Raw genomic sequence first — 22,976 nt, 5'->3', positions numbered from 1 at the left:
AGATAATTATAAATATTTAAGAATCTGCCCAGGTAATGTCATAATGTACTTGATTTTAGAATAGCCATAACAATATTAACTTATCTTCCCTGGTTTTCAAGTTTTGCTTTAAATTTTTGCAATACCTTAAAGCACCAAAATTATGTAGGACCACATAGTATCGCTGACCTATTACCTTTTATATATTTAATTCATTAGTTCTATCTATCACCCAATAAATATCAATCGGTACATAGTTCTATCTATCTAGTTCAACTGATGCAGAATGCAGACATTTAGGCCACATCACACACAGTCCCTAAATATTCCAGCTAGCTTTGCACAAACTATTCCAAGCCACAGACATATATCCTACTCAGAAATCCCCAGAATGGATGATATTAATTACAAGGGGTTACAGAAATGAAGGGAAATTAACCTTCATTACTAACTTTTTTTTAGAAGGGAAATAATAGTAGTTTGATGCCCTAGAAATGCTGCTAATTGACTTGGCATCACTGCCTCCCTGGGCATTTAGGGGCTTAGTCTCTCTCTTTCTCTTTGAGTATGAGGAACAAAAAGCTTTGGGTAGATGAAAACTTTCATTGTTGGCCCCTATTACAAGCTTTTGGAGCTGGAACAGTCTTCCCAGAGCAGGAGGAATAGGATTGATGACTAGGCTGTGGCTCCAAGTGTCCCTGCAGCAAGTAAGGGCCAGTGCCTCATCCCTCCCCACACTCCTTTGTCCTGACAAGCCCGCTGAAGTGTATAATGCAGGACTTAAGAAAGCTGTTAGATGGAACATATGATTCTTTGAAATGAGAAGAGCATTAGGGGCAACTGGGTGACTCAGGAGGTTAAGCATCTGACTCTTGATTTCAGCTCAGATCATGATCTTATGGTTTGTGAGTTCGAGCCCCACATCAGGCTCTGTGCATCAGGCTCAGGAAGCCTGCTTGGGATTCTCTCTCTCCCTTGCTCTCTGCTCCTCCACTTACATGCATGTGTTCTCTGTTTCACTTTCTCTCTGTCAAAATAAATAAATAAACTTAAAAAAAAAAAAAGAATAGCTTCGGATACCTAGAAGCTACAGAGAGAGCCTTTCGTCTCCAATAATAAACAAGAATGTGCTTTCCTGGTTTTTCAAAAATATTTTGTTCATCTCTCTATAGATTGTGAACTCCTCAAGAACAGAAAGAAGCCTATCAGTCCCACTATTTCTTTTCTCTGCTATTATACACAATTGTTGTTCAATAAAAGATACTCAATGAAAATTGTATATGGGTAATCACAATTGTATGTGATTTGCAAAATGACCTTAGGTATAAAATAATAAGATTGAACCAGAGTTTTATTTAACAAATACTTACATCACACTTACCTTGTGTGCAGGCATGATTCTGTGTGCTTTATAAATAGTAACTCACTGGGGCACCTGGGTGGCTCAGTCGGTTAGGCGTCTGACTCTTGGTTTCATCTCAGGTCATGATCGCACAATTTGTGGGTTCAAACCCCGTGTCAGGATCTGTGCTGGCAGTGCAGAGCCTGCTTGGGATTCTCTCTCTCTCTGCCCTTTCTCTTTGCCCCTCCCCTGCTCGTACTCTCTCTCTCTCTCTCAAAAGAAATACATAAACATTAAAAACAAAAGCAAATAGTGGGGCGCCTGGGTGGCGCAGTCGGTTAAGCGTCCGACTTCAGCCAGGTCACGATCTCACGGTCCGTGAGTTCGAGCCCCGCGTCGGGCTCTGGGCTGATGGCTCAGAGCCTGGAGCCTGTTTCCGATTCTGTGTCTCCCTCTCTCTCTGCCCCTCCCCCGTTCATGCTCTGTCTCTCTCTGTCCCAAAAATAAATAAATGTGGAAAAAAAAAATTTATAATAAAAAAAAAAAAACAAAAAGCAAATAGTAACTCACTTAATCCTACAACAATTCTATGAATTAGGTCCCATTTATTACCCCTATGTAACAGACTATGAAACTGAAACACTTGTCCAAGGCCATATAGTAAGCAATTGGAAGAACCAGTACTGTAAGCCCAGGGAGTCTGGTGCTAGAATCCATGTTCTTTACCATTATACTCTCTGCCTGACATCACTGCTAGGGGCCAGTCAGGCTGGGCTTTAAGCCCAGATCCACCTAGGCTATTTATTTCAACAAAAAGCACCTTCTTGGCTATAAAAATGCTAAGTGAAATTAGTCAGTCAGAGAAAGACAAATATGATATGGCTTCACTCATATGAGGACTTTAAGAGACAAAACAGATGAACATAAGGGAAGGGAAACAAAAATAATATAAAAACAGGGAGGGGGACAAAACATAAGAGACTCATAAATATGGAGAACAAACAGAGGGTTACTGGAGGGCTTGTGGGAGGGGGGATGGGCAAAGCAGGTAAGGGGCATTAAGGAATCTACTCCTGAAATCATTGTTGCACTATGTGCTAATTAATTTGGATGTAAATTTTAAAAAAATTAATTAATTAAGTTAAAAATAAAAAAAATCAAATAGAAATGCCTAGACAATGTCAGGATCCACACACAAAGTAAAAACCGAAAAATAGCATTGAACTTATAATCAGATTTGGGTGGTGGTCTGGCTTTGCCTCTAGCTTGGTGTTTTATACGAGGCAGTTATACAAATTTTCTGGGCCTTAGCTTCCTCATCTATAATATGGGGACGTCTCTTAATGAGATTGTGGATATGAAGCTACTTCTAAAATGTAAAACACTATATAAATGTACTCTTAAAAGGGTTTTTTTTTAATTTGTCACTTTACATTTTAAGAAAATGGGATGTAAACTTAAGAAAATTCTCCCAAACTGTATTTTTTAACTTTCCATAAAACAATCATTAATTTTTAGAAAACCTATTTGTTATAGTTGTATTGATCTCATCCACGTTCTCACTATTGTGAATTCTCGGGGCCCCCTTTATAAACAAAGAATTAGTGGCTTCGCTTTTGGAACTGGTGCTTGGAGACAATCTTACAAAACAATGTGCCTATTAGCATCCAATTATATAAACCTGCTTCATTATATCAGGCTCAAACTGGCTCAAGAAAAGACTATAGAGATGACTAGAGATATTTTTCAAATGCCAGCTTGAGTTCTTTCCTCAAGAAATGGCTCCTTGCTTTAATGAGATGATTGGGCTGCTCAGCGGATGACGTGTGGGAGGCGGGGTGGGGTGTAAGGTAGGACTATGTGTACACAAGAAGTCAAATCCATAGCCCTGAGACTAGGGCAACAACAATTTACTACCAGAGTTTATGTACCTGGCATGTGAGAATCTGAGCTCTGAGAATACAACAGTGAAAAGACACAATCCCTGTCTTCAAGGAGCTTAAAGTGTTGTGTGCAGGATTTGAATGTAGCTTCACATAATAATCATCTCGAACACCTTCTTAAAATGCCGGTGTCCACGCCTTACTCAAATCAAGTAAACCACAATCTCTCAGGGCGCCCTGGTGGCTCAGTCCGTTAAGACCCTGACTTTGGCTCAGGTCATGATCTCACAGTTCATGTGTTGGAGCCTCTCCTAGGGCTCTGTGCTGACAGCTCAGAGCCTGGAGTCTGCTTCAGATTCTGTGTCTCCCTCTGTCTCTTTGCCCCTCCCCCGCTCACACTCTGCCTCTCTCTGTCTTTCAAAAATAATAAGCATTAAAAATTTAAAAAGAATCTCTAGTGACAGGACCCAGGAATCTGTCCTTTTTTAAAATTCTTGGGCTGACTCTAAAGTAGAACCAGAACAGAAAAGCCCTGTTTAGTGGGAAAGAAAAAGAAGTTAAAGGTCATTATGGTACAAAGAATAAGTGCCATGTTTGGGGAAACAAATGAAAGCCCCAGCCCAGCTTTCACCAGTTTTCCCAGATGAATCCTGGAGAACAGAGTTAAACATATTAAGAAAGGGAAGGGTAATACAACAGAGGAAACCAAGGTGTAAAAGCCCAAGGGAAAGAGAGCACAGGGCCACAAAGCAGCACTTTCCAAACGTAAATATGCATGCGAAACCCATAATCATCTTGTTAAAATGCTGATTCTGTTTCACCAGTACAGAGTAGGGCTGAGATTCTGCATTTCTAACAGGATCCCATGGGATCCATTACTGCTGGCTCAGAGCAAGACAAGAGTAAAAGTGGGGTATAGATGTGAGAAGCAAGATGAGTGGGAAGGGTCAACCCGAACTTGATCCTGAATGCCTCTGCTAAGGAGTTTGGATTTGATCCTAGACTTTATCCTGAGGGCATTAGGGAGCTGCTACCAGATCATAAGCCAAACAGCAATAGAATTCTATTTTCATTTTATTTTTATTTATGTTTTTTAAATGTTTACTTATTTTGAGGGAGAGGGAGGGACAGAGAGAGAGGAGAAGGGGAATCCCAGGCAGGCTCCAAGCTGTCAGCACAGAGCCCGATACGGGGCTCAAACCCACAAAACCATGAGATCATGACCTGAGCTGAGACACTTAACCAACTGAGCCACCCAGGTGCCACTCTATTTTCATTTTAGAAAGATCATTCCGGCTACTTTGATGAAGAGGTCAAAACTGGAGGTGAGGGGCGCCTGGGTGGCTCAGTCAGTTGAGCGTCCGACTTCGGCTCAGGCATGATCTCACAGCTCATGAGTTCGAGCCCCGCATCAGGCTCTGTGCTGACAGCTCAGAGCCTGGAGCCTGCTTCGGATTCTGTGTCTCCCTCTCTCTCTGCCCCTAACCCACTCGCATTCTGTCTCTGTCTCTCTCCAAAATAAATAAACATTAAAAAAAATTTTTTTTAAATAAAAAACTGGGGGTGAGCAGGCAAACTGGACAGTGTTGGAGTAATCCAGGGAACAGATGACTGGCCTGAACTAAGATAGTGGGAGTGGGGACAGAGAAAACCAGAGTCTTGTCCGGTTAATTCTGCTGGTTGCAAAGTCAAACCAGAGGGCAAAAGTTGAAGGTGATGCCTGTATCAATTACTTGCAAACAGTAGATTTCATTCTGCTGGTTTGACCACAAACTGATTTATTAAAGGATATTAAGTAGCTCATAGAACTATTGGGGTGGCTGGGGAAACATTCAAGGCTAAACTCCCAGGAACAGTGCCCAAAACTCGACCACAGAACCACCCAGAACAGGAACCTGTCACTGGTGTTCTCTATTTCACTATACAGTGCCAGCTTCTGCCACTGCGGCCACTGAGCCCCAAATACCAGCATTTGGTTTTATTACAACTGCTATTGACATCAATGCTGCGTCTGCATCAAATCTTGAACTGTCCTGTGCCTAAAAGCTCTGCCAACATGGCCATCAGGTACATGGAAGCCCCATGCAGACAGAGCCTGTTTTATTCACATTGCTCATTTCCGAATATAATCTTGCATGAAGGTATCTAATTGGCGTGCCTGCATCCTAGCTGCAAAGGAGGCTGGGGAGCTGAGTTCCGCTTTCCACCTCGGAGGGAAAAGGATGCTTGTAATGTAGGAATTTCCCCAAACATAAAAGCTACTCGAAAGACAATGACATCCATTAAATTTAACCTAAAAAGCTTTTTGAAATGATTAGCTTCAGAAAGAGACAAAATTGCACCATGCTGAGGAGTGTCTGAGAGGTGAGAATCCAGAGCCTTCTGAGAGGAGCAACTTTTTTAAACTTGGAGAATTAAGGAGTAATTCCACCTCCTGTTTCCCACAAAAAGTAATTCTCACACATTCTACCAATTAGAGATTAATTTGTGCTAAGGGACTGCTATTAAAATGCAAATATACCTTTTAAGAAGGTTAAGTTTCATTCACAAGTTAATGGGAATTACTTTAATCAGCTTCACACCCAGCAGAGTGTACCTAAACACAGTACTTAGAATATTAGACTTTGGATTGTGGCCTAAAGGAAGGAAAACTTTTGAGTTGAAGGTTAAGACTGGAGTGAACTTTGGAGACCCTGAAGACCGCATAATTCATGTATAGGGAAGTGTTATAAAAGAGAAAGAAGACAGAGAAGTATTCCTAAGAGAGAGTCAGTTGGTGACTAAGAAGTTGCCTAGGTATGATACAGCCCTGGGGTGCCTGGGTAGCTCAGTCAGTAAGGGACCAACTCTTGATTTTGGCTGTGGACATGATCTCATGGTTGTGAGATCAAGCTCCGGATCAGGCTTCTTCTCGCTGAGCATGTTATCTGCTTGGTAGTCTCTCTCTCTGCCCCTCCCCCACTCAGGTTCTTTCTCTCTCCCTCTCTCTCTCTCAAAAATAAATAAATAAACATTAAAAAAGTGTTTCACGGGGCGCCTGGGTGGCGCAGTCGGTTAAGCGTCCGACTTCAGCCAGGTCACGATCTCGCGGTCCGTGAGTTCGAGCCCCGCGTCAGGCTCTGGGCTGATGGCTCGGAGCCTGGAGCCTGTTTCCGATTCTGTGTCTCCCTCTCTCTCTGCCCCTCCCCCGTTCATGCTCTGTCTCTCTCTGTCCCAAAAATAAATAAACGTTGAAAAAAAAAAATTAAAAAAAAAAAAAAAGTGTTTCACTATTTTTTGTATATAAAATCAAATCTGGTCCTGAGTCCCTTCCCTCACAATCCAAAGGATTCCATGAAAGCGCTAAGGACTTTGGTCTTTTTTCTTTTTTAATTTTTAAAAAATGTTTATTTATTTTTGAGAGAGAGACAGAGTGTGAGTGGGAGAGGGACAGAGACAGAGGGAGACACAGAATCCAAAGCAGTTTCCAGGCTCTGAACTGTCAGCACAGAGCCTGACGTGGGGCTCAAACCCACAAACCGTGAGATCATGACCTGAGCCGAAGTTGGACACGTAACTGACTGAGCCACACAGGTGCCCCAGGACACTGAAGTCTTTCATGGCCCCCTCTAACATGCCTTTTTTTTTTTTAATTTTTTTTTAAAGTTTATTTGTTTTTGAGACAGAGAGAGACAGAGCATGAACGGAGGAGGGTCAGAGAGAGAGGGGACACAGAATCTGAAACAGGCTTCAGGCTCTGAGCTCTCAGCACAAAGCCTGACGCGGGGCTTGAACTCACAAACCGTGAGATCATGACCTGAGCCGAAGTCGGAAGCTTAACTGACCGAGCGACCCAGGCACCCCTAACATGCCTTTTATTCAATTCTGCAACACCCCTTGGAGGCAGCAGCTCCATCTCTTCTCTTGGCATTTTCACCAAGGCTAGGATCCCAGCAACCTTTCTTTTCTGATGTCTTAGCCATACCTCCAATGGCAGAAAAAAGAGGGTGGTGGTGCAAGGACCTTGACTCATGTTATGCTGATAACTCAAAAAGTCTAACTTCACCTCTCTCAACTTTTAGAGAAATTAAGGATTTCCATTAGAGATGTTAACTGCAGCTATCTCTGTCTACCCAGCTGTTACCTTCCAACAAAAAGATGTTGGCCTTTAAAACCCCTTCAGTCCATGTGCTTGGTGTCTTACTTGCCTTCCAGATTCACATTCAAGCATTCTCCACCCTGCCTTTGCCCTGGAACCTGGGAGAGCAACAGGTCCCTTGCTTGCTAGCTTCTGGTAGGGTTTTGCCAATGAGAACCTCTGGCAGGAAATACAAGGAAGATAGAGTATGGGGCCAAGTATTTATTTCCTTAGCTCCCTCCCTAAAGGGTCAACTGGAGTTGGATGTGTTTCTTGACAGAATGTCAACTCCTTCTCTTAAGGGTCTACATAAGTCTCTACCTCTGGATTCCAGACTCCCTCCTTTTTTCCTTTCATCCCAAGGGGCTGGTTACATATCAGCTGCTACTATGCCCTGAGATACTACACTACTCCTATAGTTCTCCTACACCCACAACTTTGTGAATAGTCCCTTTGTAAATAACACTTTCTCAGGTTATCCTATTTAGAACATATTTGATTGCTAATAGGACCCTGACTAATACAGTCAGTATGATAAAATAATTTATGTATTTTTTTACTATAAATAATTTTCAGTATCTTCTTTCCAAAAATAATATATTTGTATATGGCATTTACTCATGGATGTCAAAGAACTGTATAAATGATAATTCCCACAACATTTCTTGGTAGGAGGATATGAGAGGATAATTTTTAAAAGAGTAAAATCACAACTGTCATACAAATATAAAATAGACATGTGTCAAAGATTTTCATTTCATTCATATTTAACTCAGTAAGGAAGAAACCAGTAATATATTACAACCAGTTCAAAAGAGAGCTCAAATGTCCTGTATGCAGAATTCCAAATAATTTATGCAGATACTCCCCACTTAAAAAGGTGGACAGTAACACCACTCCTTGAATTTGGGCAGTGTTTAGTGATTTGCTTCCAAAGAGAACATTGTGGAAGGGAGAAGAACGTGTAACTTAATACTGGAGAAACTTGGCAAACTCCACCTTAGCCAGGCGATCAAGGTTAATATCATCAGCAAAAAGACATGTTGTCAGCATGTATCCTTGATATGATGTAATAAGAATGTCACTTCACTTCTGTGATGCTCATTCAAAAACCCATAACCTTGGTCCAATCATAAGAAAAATATAAAATTCAATATAGGAACATCGTACACTGTAGGTGACCAGTATTCCTCAAAACTGCCGAGGTCATCAAAAACAAGGAAAATCTGAGAAACAGCCACAGCCTGAAGAAACATCATGACTAAATGTAACATGGTATCCTGGAAGGATTCCAGAAAAAGGATTTAGTAAAAAGTATGGAGTTTAATTAATGTACCAGTGCTGGTTCCTTTAGTTGTAACAAACATACCATAGTCATTTGAGATGTTGATAAAAGGGGAAATTGGGTGAGGGGGTATATAAGAATTCTGTACTATTTCTGCATCTTTTCTATAAATCTAAATCTATTGTAAAATTTAAAGTTTATTTTCAAAAGAGAAAATTCAAGGTGCTATACATTTATAGTCAGATAAAGAATGCTAAAATGGATTTACAAGAGTATGCAAAACTGACAAAATCAGTCAATATCCATAGAGTAATAATCAAATTTTACATTTTTATGGACAGGAATGATTTATTTACTATTCATGTTTAACAAACCAACTCTATCTCTAAAGAGTTGTAAGACAGTCTAGACTAAGACAAATCCAAAATAGCCCGATAGGACCAAAGTAATCCCCAGAGGCTCCAGCATTCCTTTAAAAGGATATCTAGGAATCTCCTCTGCCCATTCAAAATCTTTCAGTTTTTTTTTTTCCTACAAAGAATGTAGGTGTCCAAATTATAAAAAGCCCTTACAACAGCCAGGCATGACTTGACAAAATGACTAACAGAAGTATACAAATATTCAAAAGGTTATACAATACTTTGCTAAGTTATCACATCACTACAGACTGAAAAATAACCCAAAGATCAAGATAATTTATCAGCCTACCAGGGGCTACAGACTGCCAGATATACATCATTGCCTTAGAGTTAAAAGCACTTGCAATATTAAGTTTCCTAGGCAACATACCAGCAAATGGTGCAGTAATAAAATAAGAATTTAAAAAAGCAAATTGAACAAAGGAACAATCAATACCAGGTTCCAAATTCCACCCCCTACCTGGCTATACAAACTACTCATGTTAAAGATAGACTCAGCTTTTAGGTGGGGAACTATCATTTTCCCAGTCCTCATATTTCCATATAGAGGAGCTTCAACTAGATTAACACTCCTGGCCTCAGTTTCTGCCTGTGTAAGAAGAGGCTCCATGACAAAATATGTGATTGCAGTTTGGAGCATTTGCCTTTGGCCTTTTTGTTTCAGGCACTACTTAAATATGTTTGTTTCCTCTTTCCTCACAGTCTTAATGCATGTGGTAAGTGTCTTAAAGCCAGAATCCACATGGGTCTTTCAAACCTCAGTTTCCCATGCCCTGGTAGAAGAGTGACTATCTCTCATAGTAAATTAATAAAGAGACTTTTGAATATAACCTAGTATAAATGCTTGAACAAAAGGGAAAATGTGTTGATCATGCCCTATGTGAGAATTTCCACTCTATGTCACAGCAATATTTCTTATTATAAATGAATAAGTAAGTATTCTAGTTCTACCCCAATTCATGTGCATTTATTTTTGTATGAACCAATTTCTCAGAACTTGATCACCTCCCTAGCTACTGAAAAAAATAAATCCCTGAACTTTCAAGTGGTGGGGGGCTAGATTTCTTCCAGCCTCTGTAAGATTAAAACACCTACCTCTTTCAGTTGCACTTCTACTGATGAACATACACCTAGGTAAAGAGGTAAGAAGCTCAGGTAAGAGGCTCATTCTAAAGCTGAATCTTAGGGAAAGCTCTGCTTATTTTGAGAACTATGAAACAGGTTACAGTTCCTCTCTCTTTCCTTTCCTCTTTAACATCAAGAAGCTTAGCATCAACTATAAAGGATCTTTGAGAAGTAGTTCTCAAATTTTTCATGTTTGTGAAATACTTTTGAATTTGGGGCAGCCAACGTGAATGAATCAAACAACTTAAAAAAACTCTAAATCAATTCTTGTCACATCTCAGAGGGCCTAGAATGCATTCCTACATAACCCACTAACCATACAGTCCCCTTTTAGCACTACAACAGTTTGAGAACTATTCCTGCTCAGACAGTGATTTCTTGCATACTCACAGGCAAAGCTCTCTTATGTTCCTATTCAACCACCATCCTCCTGTAGAGCCATCTTAATACCGCACTTCATCTTTTACTTCTAACCTCAAGGAAATCGTAAATGTGCTCTACCTCAACATTACATATGATAGTGTGAAAGAAAATTCCAAAGTTAAATAAACATTGCTAAGAGAGTCGTTCAAAAATAGGGTCAGGAGGATACTGGAGAAGCAAGGCCCATAGACCTCGGTTTCAATTTTTGGAACACCTTGGACTTTTGACTTTTGTCAATTGCACCTTCACTACCTTCCAGAATGCCTCTTTCTACTTTGGACTAAAATAGAGATAATGTAACATGTATCAGCTAAAGAGCCAATTGTTTATTAGATAGTTTAACTGTCAGCACCAATCCTAATTCAATCAAAGAAGTCATATAACCTTATGGGCTTTGCCTTTGTGAGCCTGTGCTTTCCACTTACAGTTCCAAACACGCTTTCAATTTCAGTCCACTCCGTCCCCAGGACTGTAACCCCTAATACCCCAAAATAAATGCTTTGGCTGCTTTACAGCTTCTTCTTCTTGATTGACAATGGATATAATTGTTTTACAACAAAAAGTAATGTAGCTGTGAAAACTTTGCTACTTACTGTATACTCTCATCACTCTAGGCAAGGACCAGTGTGTTTACCTATTTGTTTTCAATTTCCCCTACTGGGACTTACTGATAAAAGTCTATTTTCCTTCCTCCCAGTGCTTTATGTTTATTCACATTTTGCTATTTTATTGCATGTATGTCTTGCCTTCTTGAATTCTTTGTAGAATGAGACTGGATGCTGAAAAACATTAATAAAATACAGAAAGGAATAGTTTAGTGCCTACTCTCTACTGCCCTCTGCAGGTGTAAGGAGAGAATAAGGGAGTCACAACCTATTACTACCTGCAGCAGTGTCCAAGAGATTCTCACCTAACAGAAGGTTTAAAGCAACTGGTGATTCTTGAAAGGATAACCATTACCAACCAGACTCCACCTATTCACAGGAAGGATTTACCAATTTGCTAAAGTCCCTTCACCGTGGAAAGATCTCTGGGAGCCACATACCCTATTTTCAAGGGAACTTGCTATCTCCCATACTTACATACAAATCGACATCTTAGTCCTCTCTTACTCTGGGTCACGACTAAAGGCCTTTATGTTAAAGTTCCTTACAGTCCTGTAAAACTTGAGTCTGGGAGTGAAGAAAAAAGAGACTCAATAGTTATAACGACATAAAGGCAAAAACAATGCAACTTGTCTGTGCTTCGCAGACAAATGTCAACAAACACAGGAACCCCTGCAATGCAGCAGAGATCATGAGAGTTTTTGCTTTTTGTTTTTGCAAAAAGTGTAAGCAGCCTGCTTTAGACAACCAGCAAACAGGCAGCTTCCATTTTGTGTAGAAAAGACCATTGATTATGCATGGATTATTTTCTTCAGTCATACTACTTTATATGGGTAGCAACACTGTCAGTGATGTCATCTTCTAAGACAACAGACCCGAATGTATAGGCATATTGTGCCAACTGAGCCCAAATCAATGACCTGAGTAATGCAATCATGGTAACACTATTATTCCTCATCTAAACCCTCCAAGCCCATAGAAAAATAATGTTAATCTGATGCATGTTCAAGAAATACGTTGTGTGGGAAAGATCAAGCCTTTGTTTAATTTTATTTACATTCTAATTTGTACTTAGAGGAAACCCCCCAAAATTATCATTATGTGCATCGGACTATGTTGTTTTCTTTTTCAGGTTAAAATATTTATTAACAATGACACACTTTCTTGGATAAGAATAGTTTTAGTGAGGATATTTTCCAAAAAATTGAACTCCAAATGTGCATTCACATAGCATACCAACATTTTTCCATAACTACTGGATCAGAATGATTTACAGCATTCCTGATAAAGGAGACATCGTTAGAATACGGGAAAATTTTAAAGACATGGCTTGTAGTTTCATCTCTGGTTGTTTTGTGATTCAATTGATTCACTCAATTTACCTACCTTTATAATGGGCATAACAGACTTAAGCATATTTAAAATTTCTCAGTGTCTGAAAACGTAAACTCTTTGAACTGAAAAATGTGTCTTTAAATGGTGCGTAGGGAAGAGAGCCAGTGAGTCTTCTCACACGTTTAAAGCATACACTGTGCGCTTTCTGCAAAGTTGCAGAGGCTCAGCGTAGGAGACAGGTCTTTGTCTTTGAAGGCAGCACATCCGGGTCACCCTAGAGCCAGGGAGAGGCCCCGCCCCTCCAGGGGTGGCTCCACGGGCGATAAGGACGTCCCTCCGCCTTGATGCGCCACGTCCTCCCCGCGCGCTGGAGGAGGAGCTTGAGCGGCTCGGTGCCTGAACCTGTTGGACTGCCACGAGGGTTCTAACTATGGCTGACAGCGGCCGGATTCCTCAGGCCCGGGCACTTCTGCAGCAGTGCCTGCACGCCCGCCTGCAAATACGCCCAGCCGAGGGGGACACCGAGACTCAATGGGTGGAGGTAACGCCAGCCCCGCCACTTCCGTTACATTCCGGCGCGCAGGGGCGGTACTTCCCCGTTTTCTTGGTGATCTGTCCCCGCTCTCTACGTTTCCTAGCGCGGGCGGTACGTGGCCCTGGCACGTGCTGTAGGCGGTGTCGGTTTCCACTCGGCCCGCCCATCTTTTTCTGCCAGGCTCCGTCTGTCTCCTTGGTTCTGGAGCTTTCTGCCTTAGACCGTTCGGCCAGCGGAAGAGTGTATCCCCTGCTCAGGACCGCGAGAATTTGAACTTCCTCTCACCTTCTGCCTCCCTGAGCTCGGTGCGCTTGAGGCCTAATTGTATCAGATCTCTTGCTTCCAAAGAGCCAGGACCTTGGCATGCCCTTCGCATTGGTCGGGCTACTGTTGGCTAGTGCTGGTCTGGTTGGAGCTTGTAGATTAGATTATTTGCAGACTTTCAAGTCACTTGTGCTCCATTTCCCGTGGAATTCCATTTTATGTTGCCTGCAGCTAGGCCTCAGCATAGAATTAAGATTTCCCATGAGACAATTCTTTTTTCAGGAGACTTAAAATTTTGACTTATTTCCAACTAGAAACAAACACTACTACTGCTAATGTAATGTGTTATTGAACACTGTTCCTCCAAAGAATTTAAACCATTTACACTGATAGGATTTCCTTTTACTTGAATATTTGCCTTTAAAAGATTTATAAGCATATATATTCCTGTATTTCCCCTTTCCCCATTTCCTTCTCAAAAATTCATGTTTCTTATTTTTGTTACCCCCCCCCCCCATTTTGACGTCTTGATTTCTCTTCCATGTTGTGGAATTTTGTTCTTTCCATGTTTTCATATTTGCCAGCCTATCCAAATTGCTTTTTTTTATGGCTAACTCCTGGGACTATAAATCCCAAACTGTTAATCATTTAGCTTTCTTCCATCTATTTTATCTTTTTATATCTTCATGCCGCATCTCCTTATGCAAAATCAGATATTTTATTGCAGCCTTCCAAACTACCAGTTGTGTTGATAAACTTTAAAAGCTATTACAAAGCTTTCCCTCCCACTCCCACACACAGCTAAATACTATGAAGAGCTGACAGGTAATTAGATAGTGAGAAAGTAAATTTTTTTCCTTTCTCGAGCATCCTCTTTTCCTATTCTATTAAAAGTTACAATTTAAAGAAAATATTGTTTTAATTGTCAAAAGATTTGAAGATTAGTGTTCTCACTTTTATTCATTTAGACCTTTGCTGTCACAGGCTAATGTTCTTCTTCCTGAGACTGAACTTTGTAAAACTATGCTGAGAATTAACCTGTCATTTCCTACATATTTAAAATGTTTTATACCATGGGATGCCTGGGTGGTTCAGTTGGTTGCACCTCAGACTTTGGCTCAGGTTGCAATTTCAAGGTTCACAAGTTCAAGCCCCATGCCAGGCTCTGTGCTGATAGCTCAGAGCCTGGAGCCTTCTTCAGATTCTGTGTCCCCCTCTCTTTCTGACCCTCCCCCTCTCACACTCAGTCTCTCTCTCTCTCAAAAATAAACAAACATTTAAAAAGTTTTATACCAAAAGAAACTACAAGAAAAGTGGTTTCTGACTTGAAATGGGGATTTTGTAGGTCACAACTTAAAATCTATTATTGGAATAAACTAAAAGAAAATACCTTAATGAGATAATGTGGTGTCTATTTCTGCATATAATTAGATACTTAATAGAACTGGTGTCTATTTTTGTATGTAATTAGATACTTAATTCTGACATCGGGAGTGTCCAAATATGAATATGCCTGAGATTTTGAGTAAATGTGCTTGAGATTTTGTCTGGTACTAAAATAATCCCAGTGGAGAGACCTCTGACAGTGATACAAGTATCTGTATCATTCATCCTGTCTGCTCCTAATTGTGGGTGTGCTTTGGAGACCTTTGCTTGTTCCAGAAGCACATTTGCACTTAAAAATTGCTGATTTTCCAGGAAATCAGGTATGAGTGCAAGCTGCATTTATGTTTATATAGATGGCTATTTAGATAACACAGAGCCTATATGATACAATTGAACTTAAATGCAAACAACAGATAAATTGGGTCCTTATCGTGTACAAAATAGTCTGTAAAATGCTTTGGGAATTAAAATGTAAAATAAATTGTGCTTTAGCCTTTAAACTTATTTTTACTTACTCATTTAATAAACATTCATTTAGTTCTTACTGTGAAGTAGGCACCGTTTTAAGCACCTTACAAATATTAATTAATTTAGTCTTTATAATAGTTCTTGGAGTCAGCAAGGTTAAACTACAAAATAAACAATTTGATGATTCAGCGGCAAAATCAGGATCATTTATCAATTCTATTTTCTGCAAACTACAAGAGCTAATAAAGAAATATCCAAGTATTTATATAAAATTAAATTTTTAATATTCCTGATAACAGGACTTAATATCATAAATGCAGTTTCCAGTGCTTAATCACTATGTTGATTTAAAGCATTAACAATAACAAAAAAATAGTTGGACAGTTTCTTGGTAGTTTAATGAAGTAGATTGAGATCCTCATTTTTATTAGCTGCAGGTAAATGGATTAGGAAGTATAAAGAGTGATGACGTCAAAAGATATCAGTCATGCTGTTTATAAATCAGCCATATCTAATGTGAATTCATTTGTTGAATAAATGGGGCCCTGCAAACTAAACATTTCTAAGTGTCCTAACCTTAAGGGAGAGGAGACTGGGTCATAGTCATAATGACTTTGATTAGAAGTAAATGTTTGAGGGGCGCCTGGGTGGCGCAGTCGGTTAAGCGTCTGACTTCAGCCAGGTCACGATCTCGCGGTCCGTGAGTTCGAGCCCCGCGTCGGGCTCTGGGCTGATGGCTCAGAGCCTGGAGCCTGTTTCCGATTCTGTGTCTCCCTCTCTCTCTGCCCCTCCCCCGTTCATGCTCTGTCTCTCTCTGTCCCCCAAAAAATAAACGTTGAAAAAAAAAAAAAATTTAAAAAAAAAAAAAAAAGAAGTAAATGTTTGAGGGTACAACTTGTGGTCTTCACTGCTCTTGGATATATTTTTTAAACTTAATTTTTGAAAGAAATGATTGAGGTGATTGAATATTGGAAAAGATTTTGTTTTATCACATTTAAGAAATCAAATCTGTTGTAAAAACTTATTTCTCTTTCTTTGGGTTTAATCTCTATATAGCAGTTTTGAAATTTTATTCACTTACCTTTGTATCTCTGTGTAGAAGTATTTTTTTAATCTAAGTTTTCTCTGCTGATTTTTCATAGGTTCAGAGGGGATTAGTGATCTATGTGTGTTTTTTCAAGGGAGCTAATAAAGAACTTCTTCCCAAAATGGGTACGTATTTGATGTTTGTTTTTTAAGAGTGAAAATGAATAGTGATAGATGAGCCAGAAGGGGCAAAAAACACAACCTTAAATTGTACTGGTAAGTTATAAATGAGTTGACTCTATGGTTGTTGGCTTTTTTTTGCCTTTATTATTAGGTTATTTTTGCCTTTTCCAAAGTTTAAAGTAAGAAAATGTGGTGGAATTTTTTAAAAACCTCAGCACCATTTCAGATGGCTTATAGTTTGGTTTAGAAGAGTGTACATACACACACACACACACACACACACACACAAAATACACTTGAGTTTCAGCCAGGGATACAAAAGCTTGTTAAAAGCAGGGTGGCCACATAGGAAGAAGCAGATGCTTATTTCTTAACATAGTTTCCTTATCTCCCAGAGTCCCTGACAGGGGCATGTAGGTGACACTGTATGTGTAAGATGTGGTTCCCATCAAATCTGGACAGCTAGGACTTGCATCATTCTTATGGAAAAATTTAAATTAACCATTTATGTACTTTTTTTTATAAAAAATGTATTTAAATGTAAGGTTTTTCTGATCTTGAACAAAGCTCAGTGTCATCACAACCACACCTCCTCCAGGGACAGGAAAGCAAGCTCAGTGTTCAGGTACCTCTGAACAGATATTTACCTGCCTGCAGTTTTCCAGTGTCCTGGATAGCCCATAGCACTGGACATTCCTTGTGATAATTACATAGGTTCAGATACATCACATCAACTCTTAAGACAGTATTTGATAAAATAATAACGTACCCAAAAAAGCCTGAACTAATGAAGCTATCCCTAAGGTCGGGGACAGCTTATATTCTCTTCATTAGTAAAGGACAGTACCCAGTTTGGATTAATAAGAAATATAAAGTATACAAATGGAAGTTGCAGCATGCAGAAATTAACCTGGAAGAGCTTCAAGTAGTGAAACTCAAGAGTAAATAGCCCAGTGAGGAACAACTTAGGCAAAAGGCTGAAAGTTCCTAGAGGTAATTTTATACTGAGACATCAAACATGTTTGACAACTTTGTCAGAGGGTGAAAACTAGACTTAAAGTGAGGATGGAAAGCCAATAACTGATAGTTTGAAATTTGAATCTGGAAGGTAATAGGGAGCTTTGCAGGGGTTAAAGAAAATGCAGGGTATCTGGCTTAGTCAGTCAGTGGAGCATGCAACTCTTGATCTCAGAGTGGTGAGTTCGAGGCTCATGTTGGATGTAGAGATTACCTTAAAAAAAAGAGAGAGAGAAAATGAATTGAGGGCTCCTGTTACAGAGTAATTTTCTAGGACCTATGGCATGGGTATTGGACATGCTGTCCATTTTCCTAAGTTAATATATTGCCTGGAATTAAATCTTTATTAACTATAAGGAGTATAGTAGAAATATGTAAAAACAGGAAGAGAATTTTTGTCATTGTAACTTAAGATTGACTCCTAAAGTTGTTTCATACTTTCTTAAGTGACTTTTAATCATAATAAGATGAAATGAACCAACCAAATCCAAGCACATTTTGGTTTTTTGTGGTTTTTTTTAAATGTTTATTTATTTTTGATAGAGAGAGTGTGTGCACACAAGCAGGGGAGGGGTGGGGGTGGGCGGGGGCAGAGGATCTGAAACCGGTTCTGTGCTGACAGCAGCAAGCCTGATGCAGAGATCGAACCCACAAACTGTGAGATCATGACCTGAGCCAAAGTTGTATGCTTAACCAACTGAGCCACACAGGAAACCCACATTCTGTTTTATAGTCAGTAAATCCTGTGTGCTTCCATATACCTCTGAGTTCTCTCTGAATACATGCATAAGGTTGTAGTAAATTAAAAACACTGAGGGAGGTCCACCTTAACTCTTTTAGTGGACAGTCTAAAACAAAACTTCATATATCATGATTCTCAGTAAAGAACTGTGAATCTAAGAATCACATTCTGCTGGTGTGAGTGATGAGCAAAAAGAGTCCATCTATTATTGATAGCATTAGCCTGTACTTCCCTCTATTCCAGGAGGCAAAGTAAGCCAATGTATGGGATTCTCTTAAACCCCACCTCATACTTATTACATGGATTCAGATCTTTCTAATCAAATCATGTACCCCTTGGGAATATAACCAGTTATATCCACAGATTCTGAAATAATGTGGCTAACATAGAGATGTGCAGAATCTTTCTCAATTCATCTTCAGTATAATTGAACTGAGATCCAGGGACCTGTCAAAGCTTAACTTCCCATATACATTGTTAGAGATACTTGATTGATAACCTGTCTTCAGATCTTAGAGTTTCCAACATGCCATTAATTCATTGTCTCATTTTAATTCTACATACTGACATTCATATTTGCATTATAATTACTTGTACATACTGATATTTGTATACCAACAGCATTAATTGAATTCTTAGTTATCGCCAGTAGAGGGAGGTGTGTGGAAGTATAATAAATTGTACTTACCTCTCTGGCCTGTTATTCCAAAATTGTCTACTTAGTCTATCAGTAGCCTGAGGCCTGGCTAACTGGGTAGAGATTTCCCTTGGAATGAAGTGCTCTGAAGAGTTAGTTTCCTTAGAAGCAATCAATAACGACCACTGTCCGTAGAGCAAAGTCCTATTCATAATAGAGAAAATTAGATGTATTTTAAAATAGCTGTTAGTTGAAAATTGATAGTGCTTCTTGCATTGCTTAGGAAGTCATTTGGGTATTCATCTTGGCAGGATTCTACCAGGTTAATTCCCTAATTCGTAGAGTGGGGCAACCATTCTGAATCCTTACTGATACTTACTACAAACCCTCCAAGACTTAAAACCATGGATACCCTATTAGAAAGCATACCTTTTCAAGCCTAATTACTGGGCAGGACTGTGAGATTTATATAGTTTCTTTTACCGTTCATCGTTTCTTTTACCGTTTATCCTCTGAGAAAGATTCTTTTTTTTTTTTTAAATATTTATTTTTTGAGAGAGAGCAAGTAAGAGAGGGGCAGAGAGAGAGGGAGTCAGAGAATCCCAAGCAGGCTTCTCCAAGGTCAACACAGAGCCTCATGTGGGACTCGAACTCACAAACTGTGAGATCATGACCTGAGCTGAAATGAAGAGTCAGACGCTTAACCAACACAACCACTCAGGCACCCCAGGAATATTCTTTTTTTATTAATTTTTTTTCAACGTTTTTATTTATTTTTGGGACAGAGAGAGACAGAGCATGAACGGGGAAGGGGCAGGGAGAGAGGGAGACACAGAATCGGAAACAGGCTCCAGGCTCCGAGCCATCCACCCAGAGCCTGACGCGGGGCTCGAACTCACGGACCGCGAGATCGTGACCTGGCTGAAGTCGGACGCTTAACCGACTGCGCCACCCAGGCGCCCCCCCAGGAATATTCTTTATAAGCAGAAGTTATTTATACCTTTTATAGAGTCAAGAAGACCCTTAGGCTATTTCTATTAGGTATTTCTTTTATTTATTGTTTTGAGAATGGCTAATGTTGAGATGAAAAGGTTTTCTAAGATTAGATTTTTAGCTACTTATAGATATTTATGGCATTTGTTTGGCAGTTCTTACTATAAGAAGAATATAGTTTCATAATGCCATAAAAATAATACCATGTTTTCTTGTGTATGTATGAACTTAATGCCAATACACCTTTTGATTTACTTTTTCAATTGTGATAGTGAATTCCTGATGATTCTTGCCTTCACCTTTATGGTTACATGGGTTACATTTGTCAAATGATTAGACATGATAATAGTGCCTTGGAGGTTATGAAACTGCAAAATTACCTGGTTTATGATGAGAATAAACTGGAACCTTTGTCTCAGCTTAGAACTCTAGGCAATTAAGTTACACTAAGATTTCTATTTAATATTATTTGTTGTAAAACAGAATTTTATGTGAGGAGGATTTATCGTGACCTTTTCCAATGAGATTTACTTATGGAATATAAAGGAACAAAAAGGTAAAATCTGCTCATGTATCCCCCTGGGGCAACAATATTTAAGGTTTCAGTATACAGTTAATTTTTAGTCTTTTCTGCCTGAATTTATCATTTAGATCTTGACTGCCCAGTTGGATTTAGAACATCATGCCATTTTTTGCTTGAAATTTGCCTTGTTTTTCATGCTTAGATCATTTAGCTTAGGGAAGCAGTTTTTTAAATCTGGATAGAGACTTTGGGTAAAAAAGCATGAGCCAACAAACTGGGTTTTAAACATGAGATGTGCTGACTGGATGATTGTTGGTTTTCTTCATGTTTGTTTCTCACTTCAAGATGTTTTCCCTTTCTTCCCCACCCAGTTAATACTCTGTTAAATGTGAAATTAAGTGAAACAGAAAATGGCAAGCACGTGTCTATATTGGATCTACCTGGCAATGTTCTTATCATCCCTCAAGCCACTCTTGGAGGGAGAGTAAAAGGAAGAAACATGCAGTATCACTCTAACTCTGGAAAAGAAGAAGGGTTAGAACTTTATTCCCAATTTGTGACTCTGTGTGAGAAAGAATTAGCTGCTAACAGCAAGTGTGCCGAAGCTGGGGTTGTGGTGGAACATGGTACTTACGGGAACAGGCAGGTGTTAAAGCTGGATACCAATGGACCATACACACACCTAATTGAATTTTGAAAAATTAAAAGTCAGTTTCTCTAGTTGTTTTCTAGTATAAAATGATTTTGCTTATTTAGATTTTCTTCCTCTTTTTGAATGCACAATCTGCAGCATTTTTAGACAAGAAAATCCTGGTTCCCACTCATGACTATGCAGCCTGATAATGGAACGACCTTGCCAAGTCACAAACTCGATCTCAGTCACCTTTCATTCTGCTTTCCCCTACACTTCCACTTGAAAACTTGAAAAATGCTTTCTATTCATTTCATAGTCATTGTGGAAATGTTCTTAGAGAGCTGTATTTAAAAGCATTTTGTAGTGAAGAATATTGTGTAATCTAGTAAGATATATTTCTTGTACCTTTAAATGTATGTAGTGTGTAATAAAAATAATTATTTTTATTAAAATTAGGTGAAATCCCACACAAACTAATTACAATTTTGTCAGGTTTTACTATTTCAGTTTTACATATTTTGAATGGAACAATATGCCACTGACTATTCCTTTTAATAATATCTATGAAAGTGTAATATAGAAATGTTATTGTGCATTATGTTACTTTCTAAGGACATCTAAGTGCTTTAAATCATTTTAAGACTCTTTAGTTGATACAAGAAAGTGTGAGGTTTAAAAATTGTTTTTATTTAATATACGTATGGGTTAATACTTCAGTTTCTCAGTTTTTTACCAAAATAATGTATGTCTTATTTTCTGTCTTTGGTTTTTAAAAGTTACTGCTTTGTGAAATTAACATTCATAAGAAGTCCTTTCTTATTTAATTATATTGCTGTAAAAGGAAGAAGAAGAAAAAGGGAAGCTTTCTACTGGAATTATTTGGAAACAAGTCAACTTGTTCCTTTCCATATTACTTACCTGACGATTTGGAGCCACTGTCATTTTTTCTGTTAGTGAATGTTTGTGCCCATCACCCCCCATTCATATGTTGAAGTCCCCCAACATGATGGTTTTGAAGATGGGGCTTTGGGAAGTAATTAGGGTTAATAGAGAAAATAAATTTCTGTTATTCAAGCCACTCAGTCTATGGTATTTTGTTAGGACATGAGCTGACAAAGACAGTGATAAAAGATAGACAGGTAATAAGGTAGATTTTTCAGTCAAGAGAGGAAGATATATAAGAAACTCAAAGAATAAATGGATCAGTAAAATATAATATTCAGGTTTTTCAAATGCCTCTGACTTGATGTAAAAAGGTATTTTAAAGAGCAAACACCAAATAATATTTCTAATTACCAAAAGATGAAATTAACTTGAATAAACATCTTAAGTAGCTTCTGAAGATCATTTATGTCATAATTCCTTTAGGTCTACCTTCCTAAGATACTTAAAGTTTTTGTTATCACAAAAAAACCTATTTCTCTATATCCTTCCTGTACTATTCTATTTTGGAACTTAAGAATCAATAATTGGCTTGGTAATGAGCTCATTGTCCTTAACTTTTGCTTTATTGATTCATGATACACTTATTGAAATGTAATAAACTATTCATAAACTTTCGAACTCCAATTTTCTCAGAGTTTCTCCAAGGAGGTATATATGTCTTTTGAAAAATTATGTGTTACCTATTTTAAATCATTTTGATTTTGTATGTAGGTGAAATGCTGACTCATAGCTCTAGATTGCTGTTTTATAGTTCAGGCAGTTTTGATTTTTTTTTTTTTTTAATTTGCTTGAGGTACTTGTGGAGAAGAGCAAATTCAACTACATGAAGGGTTATTAACCAAAAAGTGATGGCCAACTTTCATTTCCAAGGAGGCTAGAACCAGAGAGTAAAGGCAGAAGAAAATAGTGGATTTAAAAGTAACTTACACCTTGGCTTTCTGTAGCTCTTCTAGCCCAGGGTGTTCAAAGAACCTTCAATAGGTACCTCCTTTTATCTTCCCAGTATATAACGACGATAGTGCTATAGAAAATAAGACAGTGCTTAAATAATTTACCCAAGATCACACAATAAGGGGGAATAATTTCCATCTTCCTAACTTCCTGTAGTGA

At 38.8% G+C, this 22,976-nt stretch overlaps 1 protein-coding gene across 1 annotated transcript; it reads left to right on the top strand.

Moving 5' to 3' along the window:
- The first annotated feature begins 12,835 nt into the window (after positions 1 to 12,835).
- DTD2 (D-aminoacyl-tRNA deacylase 2) lies at positions 12,836 to 22,490 on the top strand. The gene is made up of 3 exons (XM_030318895.2): positions 12,836 to 13,054; positions 16,309 to 16,378; positions 20,659 to 22,490. The coding sequence occupies exons 1-3, from the start codon at positions 12,944 to 12,946 to the stop codon at positions 20,982 to 20,984; spliced, it is 507 nt and encodes a 168-aa protein (XP_030174755.1). The 5' UTR covers positions 12,836 to 12,943; the 3' UTR covers positions 20,985 to 22,490.
- The last annotated feature ends 486 nt before the right edge of the window (positions 22,491 to 22,976 follow it).

This window comes from Lynx canadensis, chromosome B3, assembly GCF_007474595.2.
Source record: "Lynx canadensis isolate LIC74 chromosome B3, mLynCan4.pri.v2, whole genome shotgun sequence".
NCBI classification, from domain to species: domain Eukaryota; kingdom Metazoa; phylum Chordata; class Mammalia; order Carnivora; family Felidae; genus Lynx; species Lynx canadensis.
Note: the sequence above shows the minus strand (reverse complement) of the source record. Positions and strands in the feature narration are given on the sequence as shown.